General features: G+C 36.0%; 2 protein-coding genes across 5 annotated transcripts; one reads left to right on the forward strand and one right to left on the reverse strand.

Moving 5' to 3' along the window:
• Nucleotides 1-266: 266 nt before the first annotated feature.
• On the forward strand, nt 267-15,826 carry LOC129787487 (myb-like protein Q). 3 transcript variants are annotated; one of them, XM_055823099.1, is made up of 3 exons: nt 267-499; nt 580-724; nt 12,859-15,826. In XM_055823099.1, the coding sequence occupies exons 2-3, from the start codon at nt 716-718 to the stop codon at nt 14,440-14,442; spliced, it is 1,593 nt and encodes a 530-aa protein (XP_055679074.1). In that variant the 5' UTR covers nt 267-499; nt 580-715; the 3' UTR covers nt 14,443-15,826. The 3 variants fall into 3 exon arrangements, with proteins under 3 accessions (XP_055679074.1, XP_055679073.1, XP_055679075.1); XM_055823100.1 differs by having other exon boundaries at nt 420-484; XM_055823098.1 differs by having other exon boundaries at nt 395-724.
• LOC129787488 (protein piccolo-like) lies at nt 2,068-6,501 on the reverse strand. Of its 2 annotated transcripts, none has more exons than XM_055823102.1 (2): nt 6,387-6,501; nt 2,068-6,301 (listed from the first exon to the last, which is right to left on the reverse strand). In XM_055823102.1, exon 2 carries the CDS (start codon nt 6,293-6,295, stop codon nt 5,552-5,554), a length of 744 nt encoding a protein of 247 aa, XP_055679077.1. In that variant the 5' UTR covers nt 6,296-6,301; nt 6,387-6,501; the 3' UTR covers nt 2,068-5,551. The 2 variants fall into 2 exon arrangements, with proteins under 2 accessions (XP_055679077.1, XP_055679076.1); XM_055823101.1 differs by having other exon boundaries at nt 2,068-6,304.
• Nucleotide 15,827: the final 1 nt, after the last annotated feature.

Here is a 15,827-nt window from a genome sequence, read left to right on the forward strand (position 1 = left end):
GAAGGTGATATTGCCATGAGCATATTTTCACTGACGCGGGACAACATCTTTGGTTCTTCTGCGCGATGCATCGCAGAAGCAAAATTCAGTGTGGATGAGCATCTTCTACCTTTGGCATGTTGCTGAAAATTATATTGATTAATTTCACATTTTCGCTTTTATTCAAGGGAGAAAGAAGACACACTTGATGCATTATATGCCTCCTCTTGTTCAATCGGGCGTCACGAGCGGGAGGCCCCCGTATGCGAGGTGTGGTGTGGAGAGGAGAAGCACCACGATGTGCCCCACCAGGCACGCGGATTATCCGGAGATATTTCGAGGTGTCTCGAGCAATTGTGTGTGGTATGGAAATGGCTGGTGGAAGAAATGCTTCTTTGGGAGAATTGTCTGCTTTTCTCTGCACCTCAACTGGCATCTTCTATCAGTCGGTGAGAGTCTTTCACGGCGAATAGTGGACTTATTGTTGGCTGTTTTTTCCCTCCGTGTGTGTACCTCCGAAGTATTTTCTTGCGTCTTTCCGTAGTGTTGCATCAAAGTGTTATTTTATTATTTTATTTTTCTTCCCTGCGGCGAGTTTAGTTTCCCACAAAAAAAAGGTGCACAAAAAATTGGATTTTCTTTTTGCTTGCATTCTCCTGGGGATTTAACAACAACGCACCCACGCACCTTGGGAGGATTTTCTGCAAAAAGGAATTACTGCAGAAAGGACCCAACGATGAACTGGGCAAGTAGCTTTCACCTTGATTTTCTTTTTGCGCATTGCATTTCATGCAATTTCCTGCATCATCTTTGTCCCCTTAAAAGGAAGTGAAGAAGCATGTAAACAATTTTATTAGAGTGCAATCAAAGCGAAGGTTTATTGGAAGCGCCTTTTGAAGACAAACTCAAATACACGGGACTGTGGAAAATAATTTAAATTGAGATTACAGAAGGGTATACACAGCAGAGAAGAAGTGTTGCTGCCAAGACACGTTTTTTCCATGGAAGAGATTTAAATACAAACCACACACGGAAAACTCTCTTGTGCACATAGTAACACCATCCGTGTGATTTGGCGAAATTATAGGAGAAATCTCTTTGCATTTTCATACAACAATTGCTTGAACATTATATGCCATTTAAGATGCTATTTCCATCCATACAAAATATTTAAATATGCGCGCGCTCAAGCAAAAGGGATTTTCCCCGCGAGGGGTCAATTACTAAATGGAAGACCCTTTTAAATTTTACCTATTTTGCAAAATTCGTCCAAAAAATAGGCTAATTCCGTCAATTTTCATTAATAGTTATGTTTCAAATCTTTCCATTTGCTTGATTGTGGATGTGATTATTATTTTTTTTTTTAGTTTTTAGTAAATCACAAACACGCGATGAAGATTTCTTGAAAATCCATTGTATTGAGGACCATATGCAGGTGCTTATGGGGCTTTGTGGAGAGTCAAAAAGTGAAAATTTATTAATCTCTATGCTAATCGATAATGGTGTATTTTTACAAATCATTCAGTGTTATTTTAATATTTATTGAGAAAACATTTTATCTGCTTCAAGCTGCCAAGTTACGTTGTGCTTTTAAAAATTGATTTCTAATGGAAATACTCCACAAGAGAGGCTTAATTTATTGATTTATTTGATGGATTCGATTTTTTTAGCAGAAACTCGCAAAAACTGTTAAAGTCGGAATAAATAATGGAACGCGAAGAAATTATTTTTTAAATTTGCATTTATTGTATTTGGGGAAAATGTGCGAAATCTTAATTTATCTGTGATTCTTTCATAAGAAAAATTTGGAATTATCTACAAAGCTTTCGATTCAGATCTGAGCTTTTACAAGGGCTGTGAAAAGTTGATATTTTTAATTTTTAGGTCTTGTATTTTCAAAGCTTTTGACTCTAAAATTTTTCGATTTTTATGCAGAAGATTTTTTTAATTTATGAAAAATTCTAATAGGTAAGAGAATAGCTTCAGAAGAGTCTGAAAAGAATTGTTCTTACGTTTTTCTGTTCTGTGAAGCAAAATTCTAAATAAGAGCAAATCCCCTTAAAGTTTTTGTTTGGATATTTTGGCTGGGAAGGGTATTTGGGTATCTTAGTAGAGTTTTTACTCAGCTTAGCTTACACAGTTCAGGTTTTTCTTTAGATGCTAAAAGAAACTTTTTCCATGCTAAAAATTATATGAGAGATTTTGAAAAAAGGCGACAAACGTTAGAATAATTACTGAAAGATGAAAATTAACGTCAAACATTCCGTAAGAGAATAAATGTCAAAGAACCACTAATGTTAGTAAAATAAAAATATCAAACAGTCGTTCTATTTTTCTCCCGTCTTGTAAAGCTTTTACAAAACTCTGACTTGCTCCGCGTAAATTATCCCTAATTGAAATTTTCGATTAAAAGATTCACTTAATATACTCTAAAGAAATTTATTACTTTCCTTGTCTTCTTTTAATTAAATCAATTAAATTGATTGATTCTCAAAATCACTTTCTTCACTTTCTTCAGCATTTTTACACTCTTCATGAAAAATTTCTTCTTTTCACAAGAAATTTCTTAAGTTATTCATAAGAAACGTAAAGAGATGAACAGAGAGCTGGAAGTTAATGTTGTATATAAATCCCCTTAAAAATTCCATTGCACCTTCTTAATAAATTCTTCGCCAAAGTGTGATAATTCCCTTTCAATCTCCAACTGTTTTGTATCTTGGTTGACAACGTCTCCATTCAATTCGTGTCGTCACGATAAGTCCCTGGGTGTTTTCTTCTGTTTTTCCCATGAAGAATACAGTGAGAAGCTTCGACGTAAGACGCACTGATTCGATAAGCACATTGAGATTCTTCGGGTTGCATTGTTGATCCACTGCGGTCGCACAAAGAGGCCAACAACCTCACAGCGAGACGATCTTTTTCTGCCGCACCATCTATATGTTTCCACAAGTCCCCATGGGGCGATGGACACGGGCATTAATCAAACCATTTTGGAGCTTACGCATTTTGGGAGGTGCACAAGGCAAACTCTTGTATATGCGGTTCATCCAGCATATATGTTGAGATGGGAAGATAAAGAAATTGAGTCCACTGAATCTTGTTTTGTCTTCAATTAGCATCTCTTGCGAGTGTTTGGTGATTAAATAGAAAATTCATCGTGCACACGATGAAATCTTTACCACAGATGTGATTTTTCCAAAGAGAGCCCGAAAAAAAAAATTCACATCCGCATCTCGATGGTTCCTCCCCAAAAAATTAAGATTCACGTGGACAATGGAATTTAATGAGTGTGCGCACTTAGCATTGACAGAGAAAAGATGCTGGAGAGACAACGAGGAAAATAACTTGTGTTTCTCCCTCGAGAGACGACACAAGTTGTATATATGGTGGAAAAAAAAGAGTCATCGTCTTGGCAAGCAAAAAAAAGAGACGCGAGGAGCTGAAGAAGTCAGCGCGGAGAAAGTTTTTGGCGGTCGCGCTTCTGGCAAAAATATACATATGCCGAGGAGAAGCATTAAATTGCGCCAAAAGATGACGATTACGGCCAATATTGAGCCAACAACGCGCTTCGCTGGTGGTTGAAATCTATGAGAATCTCACCAAATGACCTCAAAAGTCTCAACAATTTTTTTTCAGCATCGCATCTCTCTTTCTCTCTCTCTCTGTGTCTTGGAAAGTGTCTAAGACAAAAGCAGTGATGAAGAAAAATTAGAGTCTCTGCATTTTCACACTCCTCCCTATGGGAACGTCTTTTCCTCTTTTCCACCTGTTCAGGTAGCTCTTGGATATTCTATCTTAACCCCGGCTAAATATTGCATCTTCGCTCAAACTTCAACACCTCTTTTTTTCCCTTCCTATTTCCTCAACATCTCCACACCTGATCTCCACACACCGATGCACTCATTTATTCTTCTCTAAGCCCACCTACAATTTTTGCGCGCGAGCTTTACAATGTCTGCACATTGGCGGAGTATATGCAATTAAATTGGGGCCAGGAAAACCGATTGAATTCCAATTGCGTAAGCCACCCGAGTTGAGAGAGAAGAAATCCCCATCCGTACTTAGCATAAATTATAAATATTTGCGTAAAAATAATTAATCCCATAGTGTGAGGTTTCATGTAATTAGAAATTGCATAAAAAAATCTGAGCGGAATACAATAAAAATCTCTCTCAAGACTCATACAGTTGATCTAATTTCTTTTTATACTCTTGTTCTCCTCATATTTCTGGCCATCGTGTTTGCACATTCTTCTTTGGGAACAATACTCTTTACTTTGAGATCTTTTTTTTTGTGCTGACGCGCACACCTTTCGTGCATCTTTGCGCATTCATCATCACTTTTAATTGAGATCTCGCCGTGAAGAAGGGAGTCGCGCAATGAAGGTGCTACAGAGAAGAGGTGTCGAGCTTTAATTGTAATTCGATGGCTATCGGGATTTTTGCAATTATCTAATAAATAAATTGCTCTTTTGGTGAACGGAAGATGCGCGCGTTCACAACAATCATTTGTTGTGCTGAAGATGCGCCACGTCAATTTTCTTTTTATACATCCCGCGCTACTAATTTGCTCAAATGCCTCCTAAAAAGCCATAAAAGATAAACAGCAACAGTTATTGTTGTGCCATGGCTTTTGTGGGACGCGCAATGGATGATTGTTGAGACATTGTCTAGGAAAATATTTAATTTTCTCAATTGATTTGCTTGTCAGTCAATATAATTTTAGAGAAAAGTTTTTTTCTTTGTTGAATTTAAGATTTTTTTTAGTTCTTATGGATTCTATGAGCTATATAAGGATTATTTTAAGTATTCTGCGTAAAATAACATTGTAAAATATCACAAATCTAAGAAATTAGTACTTTTAGAACTCATAGCTGAAGAGTGAAGACACATTGAAGCCTATTAAAGGAAAACTTTAATAATATTGTTCTTCTAACAAAATAAGAAAGTTCTTCATCTCTTTAAAGAATTATGAAAATTCTTTTAAGATTTCCTTTCCGAATAAAGGTGGAAAAAAATATTAAAAGAAAGGTTTTTTTTTACAAATATTTTATTTCATCAAAATAATAATAGAGAACAAGTGGTTTTGAAAAAAAAAAATAAGTAGAAAAACTATTTAGAACAGTAAATATTCACTGCAAAAATATTTTACGTATTCAAGGAAAAAAATTAGGATCATTTTTTCAAGTCTTTTGATGTAATAAACTCATTTTTTTCTTTTCAATCTCATTATTTAAAAATATTTTTATCAATCTTCTGGACCTTCCTTGAGATCTTTTGTTTTTACAATAATTCATTCATTAAAATTTACTTATAAATCACAACACGTTTTTATTAAAAAAAATTTTAGGAACATTTTTTGAGCTTTCTGAACGAGTTATATTCTTATTGGAATTCAATTTAATGAAAAATTAAAGAAAAATCATAAAAGTTTACAGAAAATAATCAAAAGAACTCGTCAAGGCACATTCTTTTCGATTCATTATAAAAATAATCTTCCTCCTCTCGTACAAAAAAGGATCTTTCTGGGATTCTCAGGTGGGATACGTCAATCCGGAATAAATATTTTTGCATTACTTACTGCAGTTCTCCTGACTTTCGAGCTTCTTCTTCATCTCGTAGAGCTCTTTTGGGGAGTAAAATGTGGTCTTCTTAAGTTTGCGACTCTTCTTTGATTGCTCACTCACATTTATCTCCTCATTGGATGAGGAAATCACAATCGCACTACTTTTATCCGCCGGAAGTGTTGAGCTTTTTCCTCTGACCTTTGAACTTCCAGATGGACCCGATGGACCCAGTGGGTGAACAGATGTCTTCATAATGGCTGCAGGATTAATGACAAGTTTCGAAAACTTCTTTGTCTCCTCCACAATCTCAACTTCGGGGGAGGAATTAATCTCAATTACTTCATTGGCTCTTGGGGGTTTCTTCTTTCCCTTGGATTTTTGCTTTTTCTTCGGGAGTGGCTTTGTGGGTTCTTCCGGTGGTGGCGGGGGTGGGGCATTGTAAACTACATTTTGTTCACCACGACGAGCTCCCATGAGTCGCGTCTCCTCAATGAGATTCCTTATTTCTGCGTCATAAAACAGCGGCTCGGGCTTTGTAAGCTGACCCGGAACTTCCGGATGGGGATTTAGCTTCTGAAATAGCGCCTTTACCCTCAATTCCTCAAGTCCATCGCCTTCGTCATCCTCCTCCTCAACCTCCTTTGGCGCACTTTCCTCTAAATCCGCTAATTGAGACAGAGGAATGTAGCATTTGGGATTATTTCTCATAATCTCCTCCTCAAATTCCTCCGCGGAATAAATCCGTGACATGTTCACCTGCTTTTTTGGATAAAATACGCAATATTGTTAATTTATTTCACTTAATTCTTTTACATTGATGTCTGTAGATGCAAATTCTTACCTAATTTTGCTAAATTAAAGCGTAAATTGTCCACAAATTGCAGAAATGGCAAAAAAATATTGCTGCGAATGGTGAAAAACAAAAAAAAAACTTAACCTCACTTATCGGTATTCCCGGATCTTCCCGAAGAATCTCGAACTTTTCCCGCGCGAATCATTTAAAATCTCAAATAGCAGTCGTTTTGTAACGATCTCCGTTGCAAATCCAAAATTCATCTTTTTGCCAAAATTAGCAATCAATTATAAATCAATGTCATTTGTTGTCGCTTTTTCCCACACTCACTTTGCAATATCAATTGAGCTTTTGTTGAAGAAACTCGTCTCCACGCCGCTTGGTTTTCTATTTGAAATTTCTCTCTTCTCAAGTCTCCGGAGAAAAATATTAAAAGACAATCGATATGACGGAGAGAAGCTTCCAAAAAAAAATCCATTGGTATTGTTTTCCTATTAGAATTTCAAATTAAAAGACCCCACCGCGGGTTGATGTGAAAGAGAAATGCGAAGTGGGCCATAGAGGTCATCCATCTCGCAGATCAAAGTGATTTTCAGTTTATTTTTTTGTAACCATATCGTGGATGAGTTTGGGGCACAAAAAAGCGGCAAAGCGCTACATTCTGCACATTTTCGAGTTTGTTTTGCCTCCCAACCGCTAAATTGCAGACTCGGTAATAACTTAATCAGCCTCAGTGACGCCTCGGATGTGCCAGAAGGGCAATGCAGCCATGCTTGATGAATGGCGATTGTTGGAAAAAGGTTTTTGCACTTTATGATGTTTTTTATGCATAACTTTTGCATCTGTGGGAAATGCCACGATATTGCTAAATTACTTCATCTATGAAGACCACATAGAATTCACGATGAAGTGTTTAATGTTGTTTTGTTTTTGGGGTCTTTTATTAAATCTTGCGAAGTATTTTCTGAATAATTTTCAATGGTCTTCGTGAATAATTTAAAAGTTTTGGAAGATTTTCTTCAATTAATTTCATAGAGAACTTTTAGAAAATTCTTTAAAATATTTCAAAAAAAAATTATGAAAAATAAAGCATTTTAGGCAAGATTTTAGCTTGAAGCGTATTTCAAGTGATAACTAACGAAAGCTTTAAGCTTTTACCCTGAAAATTTGTAAGGTAAAAAGTAGTAAAAGTATTTGATTCGACAACTCAAAACCTCCTGATTTTCATTCTAAAGTTTAGATTCAAATTTTAACTCAGGTCTTAATTTTTGATGAATTTGTAGATCTTTTGCCAAGAGCTCAAAGCTTTCAAAAATATGTAATTTTTAAAAAGAATAAAAAACTTCATTCTATTCTAGAGCTTTCAAGAGCTATTCTAACTTTATAACTATTTTCTTTACGACGTGAATAAGAATTTCGGATAAAATTGCATAGAATATGAACTCCACGAAAATATTCGAAGAATGTCTTTAACCCACATGAAAAAAAGTTTTCAATTTTACATAATTTCCACCGTGTAAAAAAAAGTAGGGACCAATTTGTAAAGTATGCAGAATCCAAATTATTTAATATTTTTCACCTTCCTGTAACGATGTGCGCGCACGCTCCATGATCTCGAAGATTTAATTTCTTTTTTGCCACTTTGTTGCGTGATTGATAATAATTTGTAAAATTGAGCGTATACAATCAGTAGCAGACCTATTATTAATTCGTCTCTTAATCCACCGTGGAGTTGTGAATCAAAAAATGATGTGGTTCAAACACGAGAGGGTAATTTTTCAAACTGAATGTCTAATGAAATGCGTAACATCTTCGCTAACATTTTTATCCCATTGTGATAACTCGCAATGAATTCTCTTTTGTGCAACACTTTGGGCAAAAGGAGGAAATTTTTGTGTAACGACTGACGAAAGAAATGTTGGATGGAAAAAAAGGAAAAGTATAGTCAATAGTGAGACGCGTATTTTGATGTCATAGCTTTCTCGCAACGTTCTTCGCACAATCAAAAATTTACTGCGCGAAGAATTTAATTATTGGAATCTTTCATAAACTGAATTGAATGAATCAACAATTTTCACACCATAAAAGACTCCCCAATTGGTCATCGTTTTGGCTGTATCTCTGTAGCTTTTGTATGCGCAACTTCATTGTACAGTGAAATTGCATTATTAACTTGTCGATATACATTGTAAAGTATTTGCGCACGCGGGATCTCCCGCCATGCTGTGAATTAATTTACAATAATCACTCTTTAATCGACAGCCAAGAGGAAGAAGTGAAAAAAAAAAGAAATTCAACTGCAGGTAGATTGAATTAGGAAGAAGAAAAAGAGCTCAACAGATGATCTTCAAAAATTCAATTGCTATGCAAAGTTCGTAAAGTTCGCATTCCAATGATGGAGATCAATTTATTCCTATAACAATTCTCATATAAATGTGATCTCTGACCACAGAAATTAACAAAGAAATTTAATATAAATAAATAATAATATATCACTTCTTCTTACATACATGGTTGTAGGTATATATGAGTATACACATATAATCTAAAATTTCCAGTTTGATAATCACGCTAAAATCGATGGAATAATATCTGGAGAAAATTAATGTGTAATTTATCACAAATGACTTTGATAAATAATCCTTTTGAGCATAGCCGCTCTTCTTCGATCGTCTTCGATTTTAAATTTCTCTTTTCTTTAAAAAAATCTCAACAAGAAAAAGAAGGGAGAGAAGTAAGAATAATTTCAAAACTTTTACTAAATATTTTATCTTCTAAGTAATTCCTTAATTTGTGTAGTTATAGCTATTCAGCAGCGAAACGATCATTATAATGATCGCGATCGCGAAATATTTAAAAGATTTTCTTATCGATCACTTAAAATTTTCTCACCCATATCAGGAAAGAAGCAATTAAAACTCACATGAGCCAGTAAATTCCGCAATGAAATGTAAAATATTTTGTTCATTAATGTATATTTTCTATTTTTCAACAATTACCTTCCCCTTCCTGCCTGTGAGATCGACCTTGTGCGCGCGTGAAAAACTTTCTTTTAATTTCCCGCATGAGGATTCGTCGTTTTTGTGTGAATCTTTGCGTGTGCCTTTAGACATATATCGACATTATCACACCTCTTAGGCTGTTGAAGAAGCCTCCTTCCGCAATCTTCGCAAAGCAGTTGACCAAAGTATACTGATAATGAGTCACGATCATGTAGAAATTTCCTCGCATCGACATCTTCTTCACCAACAAATACACCATTCGCTTTGCAAAATTCATGCCTCGTCGACATTTCTGGATCTCATTTGGTGCTGCTGACAGACAATGAAAATTGAAGAATAAAATAACAAATGATCTGCAAATTGATTGAGATCTCCACGAGTGATTGAGAAGAATAAATCATAATCTCAAAAGTAGAGTAAAAACCATTTATGTATACACAAATGGGATCTAATTTTCCATTCATACACCATTTTGTGTATGGAGAAGACTTTTGTGTTTTTGCATTTCCGTAGCTTTTGGCAACGACCAAGTGGTGTGCCAAAGAAAAAGATCGCATTTATGGAATTTGTCGTGATCACGTTTCTCTGACGGCGAACTAATGCCAAGACAATGAGGTTCGTTTTTAATGGGCCATGTCGAACGAAAATAATTCCCCTCCAAGCAATTGCTGCAAGATGGCAAATTTCTTTAATTTATGTTCATTTTCCGCCTTTATATTTTTTTCTCTCCACCCCCTCTCTTCGTCTTAATTTCACCCACATATTTAAAGGAAAAATTTCAGTGACACACACGAAGTGCGAAGTGATTAATTGATGGTAGATTGAGGGGGATTTTTCAATTGAATAACCACAACAATTGATGGCAAATTTTTCAACCATTTGTGACTAATGTAAAATTTATATGCGGTGAAAATAAAATCTCGCATGTCCAAATAGGCAAAGCTACGCTTGTAATGCTTCACAAAAGGACAAGATGAATAAATGCTAAAATGTCGAAGGGTTAGGTATTAAATTGAACAACTCATGCCATACAGACAGTTTCATTTCCTAAATGGCACCTGAGAGACATCTCTTTTCACATGCAAGACCATTTGGCAGCGTAACCCCTCTTTTGCATGGGAAATTCGATGATCATAATTTTAGAGACATTTTAGCACTTTAAATTGTGATTTATGATCTGCTGGAAGACACCGCATTTACTTCCCGCCCTTCTGCACTATACGTATTGTCGGTTTATTAGTAAAATCACACTGTTCAATGAATGAGCAGTAAATTTGCGCTTAATTATGAAGCTTGAAATGCTTTTGTTATGGGATAAAATTGATTTTTAAGCATATTTTCTCGTGTAAAAATTAACCAAACTTTTCCTGAATTGTAAATCACATTTTAATTTAAAACAATATAATAAAGGAATTGAAAACGTTATGCGATGGGATTTTATGTAATCTCTATTTTATGTAAATAATTTTTAAGTGTTTTATCCTGAAGAGTGGATTTAAAGTCTATGAAATTAGCAGAAGAGTCGTTAATGCAAGGCTTTGAATAATAATAAAATTTTAGGAAGAATAAATTTTATATTAAATGAAATTTGAAAACGTAATCCTAAATGTAGCATAAACAAAGTTTATGTTCTATATTCATGATAATAATTCCCATAGAGCTACTAAAACATTCTAAAACATCTCACGTTTCTCTTCACTGTTTAGGAAATTATTTTGAAAAAAATCTACATTTTGTATGATTCTTTAAAAGCTTCCGAATATTGAATAAAATTTAAAATCCATTAAAAGTTCAGTTTCATTATAAATGCTCTTAAAGCTCATAAAGCTTTTAATGCGTTATGAATCTAAAAGCAATAAAAGAGCATAACGATGTCTACCTGTTTTTCCTACTCTCTTAAATAAAAGCTAAAATGTGGTGAAATGTGAATTTAAATAAATTCACATGATGAAAATTATGCCCTTCACGTAATATACGATTCATTAATTTTTATGTTAATTTTATCTTGTAATTTTGATCAAGTTCATGGGACCATGAGACTGAGACAGTCTGTAGCCGACAAAGTAGTCGATTATAGTTTGAAATAATGAGGTCACAGATCCCTAAGAAATTCTAAGAAATATTCTCTAATTATCTTGTGATTTAATGCTGAGTGGAATTTAGCCTGAATTTTCTTCATTTTCTCCCAATTAGGTGATAGAAAATGCCACAAAACTTCTTAATATTTAACACTTTATTAAATTGTGTGAAAAATATGTGACATCTGTGTCACGACGATGCTTAATTTATGTAGTTTATGTGTCGTTTGGTGGTAATATTTTAAATCCAACCCACGCACTACAAATAGCGCCCATTGTGTGTGAAGGGACAAATTTTAATTGACTTGTATGCACTTTACCATCCAGTCTGGTTCAAAAGAAACCATTTAACCTTTCACCGCAGCGACACAGACATGACTGTATGCATGCAAATTTAGCAACAATTGCTCTACGAGCTTAGACGACGCACTCAGGTGGGTTTATTGATGAAGATGATGGAGCGCGATAGCGCCGAAGAAAGAGATTTTTTATGATAATGTGGGTGTTTAGTTGGAAGTTTTTCCGTTTCTCATGTTAGTTTGTATTTTGTATAAATAATAAGCAGAAATTGGTGTAATTCAGCCCAACAATGCAAAAAGGTCTGCTTATATGAGTAAACGAGTGCGATGTTGTGTCTCCACATTGAAGATGAACTTCAAAGAGGTTTTATATGAGAAATTCTCTCTCGACGAAGAAATGGTAAAGGTCACACCATTGAAAACATTTCTCCTAGAGAGCGAGGGAGAAAGAGAGATATCAATGACAAACGGAGGTTGGAAGAAAGTTTGTATGTAGCATCCAATGTAGCTCTGAAGATGAATCCGGAGCTGTGAGCTTGGAAGAAGAAATAACAAAAAAAACAAGCATGGCAAGCATGTGAAGAGGAGGCTCGAGTTTTTGAGATCTATCATTCGCATAAAACATGATTTTGAGAAACTCTCATATCGTCGTGCAAGAATATAAATTTCACGAAATTTCTTCTAAAACGACAATTAGGCAGAGATGTTGCCGTTTTTGGAGCACGTGTTTGATAAAATTTCACTTTCGCGCCAAATCAGACGACGGGGGGGTTAACAACACAGCCGTAAACTCTTATGCTAACAGCCTGTGGTCATTAATGTGGCCATGGGGCAAATCATGCAAATTAGTGATTTATTTCGTCGCCCAAGTATGTTGTATTTGCAAACATTGTTGTAAAATGTTGCTGAAATGCATGTTTTATGGAAATAGCATTGATTTTAATGGGAAAAAATACATACAACAACATAGTATTATTGTAATGCTTCAGAAAATCTTCAATTTCATAATTGATCAGCGTGTGATTAGCATGATTGTTTGATGAAAACGAGAAATGCATGAAACGCAATGATTTAATTGACTCATGTGTGGAGATTGACCTCTGGGTTTAATTGCAAATTTTCTTCTCTCTCTATTTTGCAGATTTTCTGGGTGACTCTCAGTACTGTGGTGTGTGCCACGTGGGCGGAATCCCTGTCGGCACCTAGCAATGAAATAGACACACCAACCGTAAGGATAGATCCCGTCCTCAGGAAGGCTCTCCTCAAGGCCCTGAGCAATCTCGAGCGCGAAGAGCTAGAGGATGAGAATACTACCACAGAGTCATCGACAACACAGTCTGAGGAGTTACTCGAGGAGAGCACATCCTCAGATCACAAGCCACCGTTGGTTCAGTACCACACCTACATCATTGATCGTAACAGCAGCCGACCTGATGATGATAGTGACACCATCTTCCAAACGATCATCCTGCCCAAGACAACCCTATCGCCACCGAAGCAGTCTGAGAAGAAGAAGATCATCTTCAGTGTACCAGATCCAGTTAAGGACAGTGACATCAAGATTGAAACAGTTCAACTGGCACGAAGTGTAACGGCCAATGTTCAGGCAAATGAAATTCACGATGATCGACAGCTTGGAAAAACAACTCCTTCGAAGGATTTGCTAAAGAGCACAACAACAACATCACTCCCATCAACAACGACTGTTTCCTCAACGACAACGGAAGCTCCAGTTACGAATGAATATGGTGAGAACATTGAGGAGGTTCGTGAGGTTCAGATTCATCAAGCACCACTAGTGGCAGCTTTCACTGTGCAACAGGATGAGCAAGGACTCCCAAAGCGCGTTGTGCCAATCTTTAAGCATGCTGAACCACTATCAGCTACAACTGTTCAATCAGTTCCCGCCATTCAGAGCCTCTCGCAATCCCCAATTCTACCAACACCCAACACCTACCAACAAGCCCTGGAAAATAAACAACGTGAACTTGAGCAAAAAATCCAATTCCTTCAGGCACAGCAACGGCAACAAGAGCAACTCATTCGGCAGCATCAGTTGTACCAAGAGCAGCAACACTTGCAGCGTCAGCAACAGATTCTCCTCGAGCAGCGTCTTCGTCTTGAAGAACAGAGACTCCGACAGCAGCGCTATGAGCAGGAACAGCGAATCTTCCGCCTTCAGCAGAGACCCCCAATCCCACTGAGTCGCCCAACAAATTCCGACAACATTCAGCTGCTCTCAAGTGTCTCCCTAACTCCACCCAATGGAGTCCTCATTGAGCAACAATTGCCAATTAAAGAAGCTGTGAACTTCCGCAATGCCCCACTAATCTTCACACAACCACCACACCTGTCCTCATCACTCCAAGCACCCCATAGGCCCTTCACGAATTTCCACAGCGTACCATCCTTCCCGTCTTCCAATAGTTTCCCATCAAGTGGTGATAGGAATCGCGTTTTCCGCCATGATAGTGAAACGGGTAATTTTGGGTTCAACAACAACAACAATAACAACAACTTCCACCAGCAACAGCAACAGTTGAGGCACATAGCACCAGCACAGAATGCCAATCAGCAGCTTCAGAATCTCTTGTATCAGTCTGGAATCTCAGGGCGATCGCAGGAGGAAGATTTGAATATTATAACACGGGTATTGGCACTCAATCATGGTATCACAACACCCCTCAATAACCTCGTAAGCGGGCGGCAACAGAACTTTGTGTAGATGGGGATGGAAGCCTAGTTGGGCCGTGTTCTGAGATACTTCCGGGATGTTGGCTTGATTTATTTATTTGTTCTAGAGGATGAAAGTTATTATACTAGAAAATATTGAATTGCAACGCCATTTTGAAACTATCCGATTTATCAAAATCGATCAAGCAGTATTTTTAGAATAACTTTGCATTAAAGCTTTAAATCGCAACTTATATCTCTTGGTGAAATGTAAATAAATAAGAAGAAAATCAGGAAATTCTCTCTGATTGGTTGATGCTTAAGAGAAGAGTGTTCATTGGTTAATTATAGTTTGACTTAACTTCTCTCCCCGGTGGAGCGTTGGTGCAAAGTTAATTTGAATAGATTATAAAATACTTATTTTATGCCAGTGTTTAGTTAAACCATTGATAAAAAGATTGTTTGATCGATTATGATGAAATTCGTTCTTGAAATTCGATTTTTAAGAAAAAAAGCAAAAAATTGCATCTTAATTGTTTTTTTTAGTCTACAAAATGTGTGAAACATTTGCTTTAAAGTTTCGTCGTTGAATTTTTAGTTATAAAAAATATTTCAAAAATACTTTTCTTATATCACCGCTGAAACATTAACGCAAATGTTTCAAGAAATTATAGACAGAGAGGATAGAAATTTCTTTAAAATATTTAATAAAAAGTAAATCAGCAGAACTTTGAATAAAATAACCCCAAAAAATGAATAAAAGAATCAAGTCAACAATCCCGAAAAAAATCTCACAGAAAGAGATATTCTTTATCAAAAGGGGATGAAATTGTGTTTTAGCGATTTTTCGTCCTCGCCCCTAAAAAGGGCCCTTCTCTGTATAGGACAATCCCCCAACATTTAAGTCATCATCCATTCCTCATTTTCAAGTCACATACTTAGAAGCAAATCTTGTCCCTGCGTACACATCTGCTATTAAGTGATTGGGAGGAACAAGTCGTGCGAGCCATGCTAAGAGAAAAATAATAAAAATGAAAAACCACGAGAGATACAGATGGACAAATTGCCACATTTTTTCTCGGATATTTTAGCTTATTATATATTTATTAGGTTGTATAATTTAAGATGAGGCCGAAGATGGTAGAGAAGGAAATGCAGATGCTTGAGGAAGAAAATCAAACTGATGAGAGTTAATTAGAGATATTTAAATGAAGAGATGTTCAACCATGTTTTATTCAAATGAACTCAAAATATATATAGTAGAATCGACTGCTCAATACATCTTACCCAAAAAACAACAACAAGATGCTTAAATACTACTTTATATATAAAATATACAAAAAAAAGTTAATTATAGAAAGCAAATCAATAAGAAATTTGTTATTTCTCTGTACAAAAGAATATACTCGTGAATAAAAAATGTCTGCGAAAATTAAC

The sequence above is a fragment of the Lutzomyia longipalpis genome, chromosome 1 (genome assembly GCF_024334085.1).
Source record: "Lutzomyia longipalpis isolate SR_M1_2022 chromosome 1, ASM2433408v1".
Taxonomy (NCBI): Eukaryota; Metazoa; Arthropoda; class Insecta; order Diptera; family Psychodidae; genus Lutzomyia; species Lutzomyia longipalpis.

Excerpts from the sequence above, each read along its gene's own strand:
- LOC129787488 (XM_055823102.1), bottom strand. The coding sequence starts at position 6,295 with ATGTCACGGATTTATTCCGCGGAGGAATTTGAGGAGGAGATTATGAGA.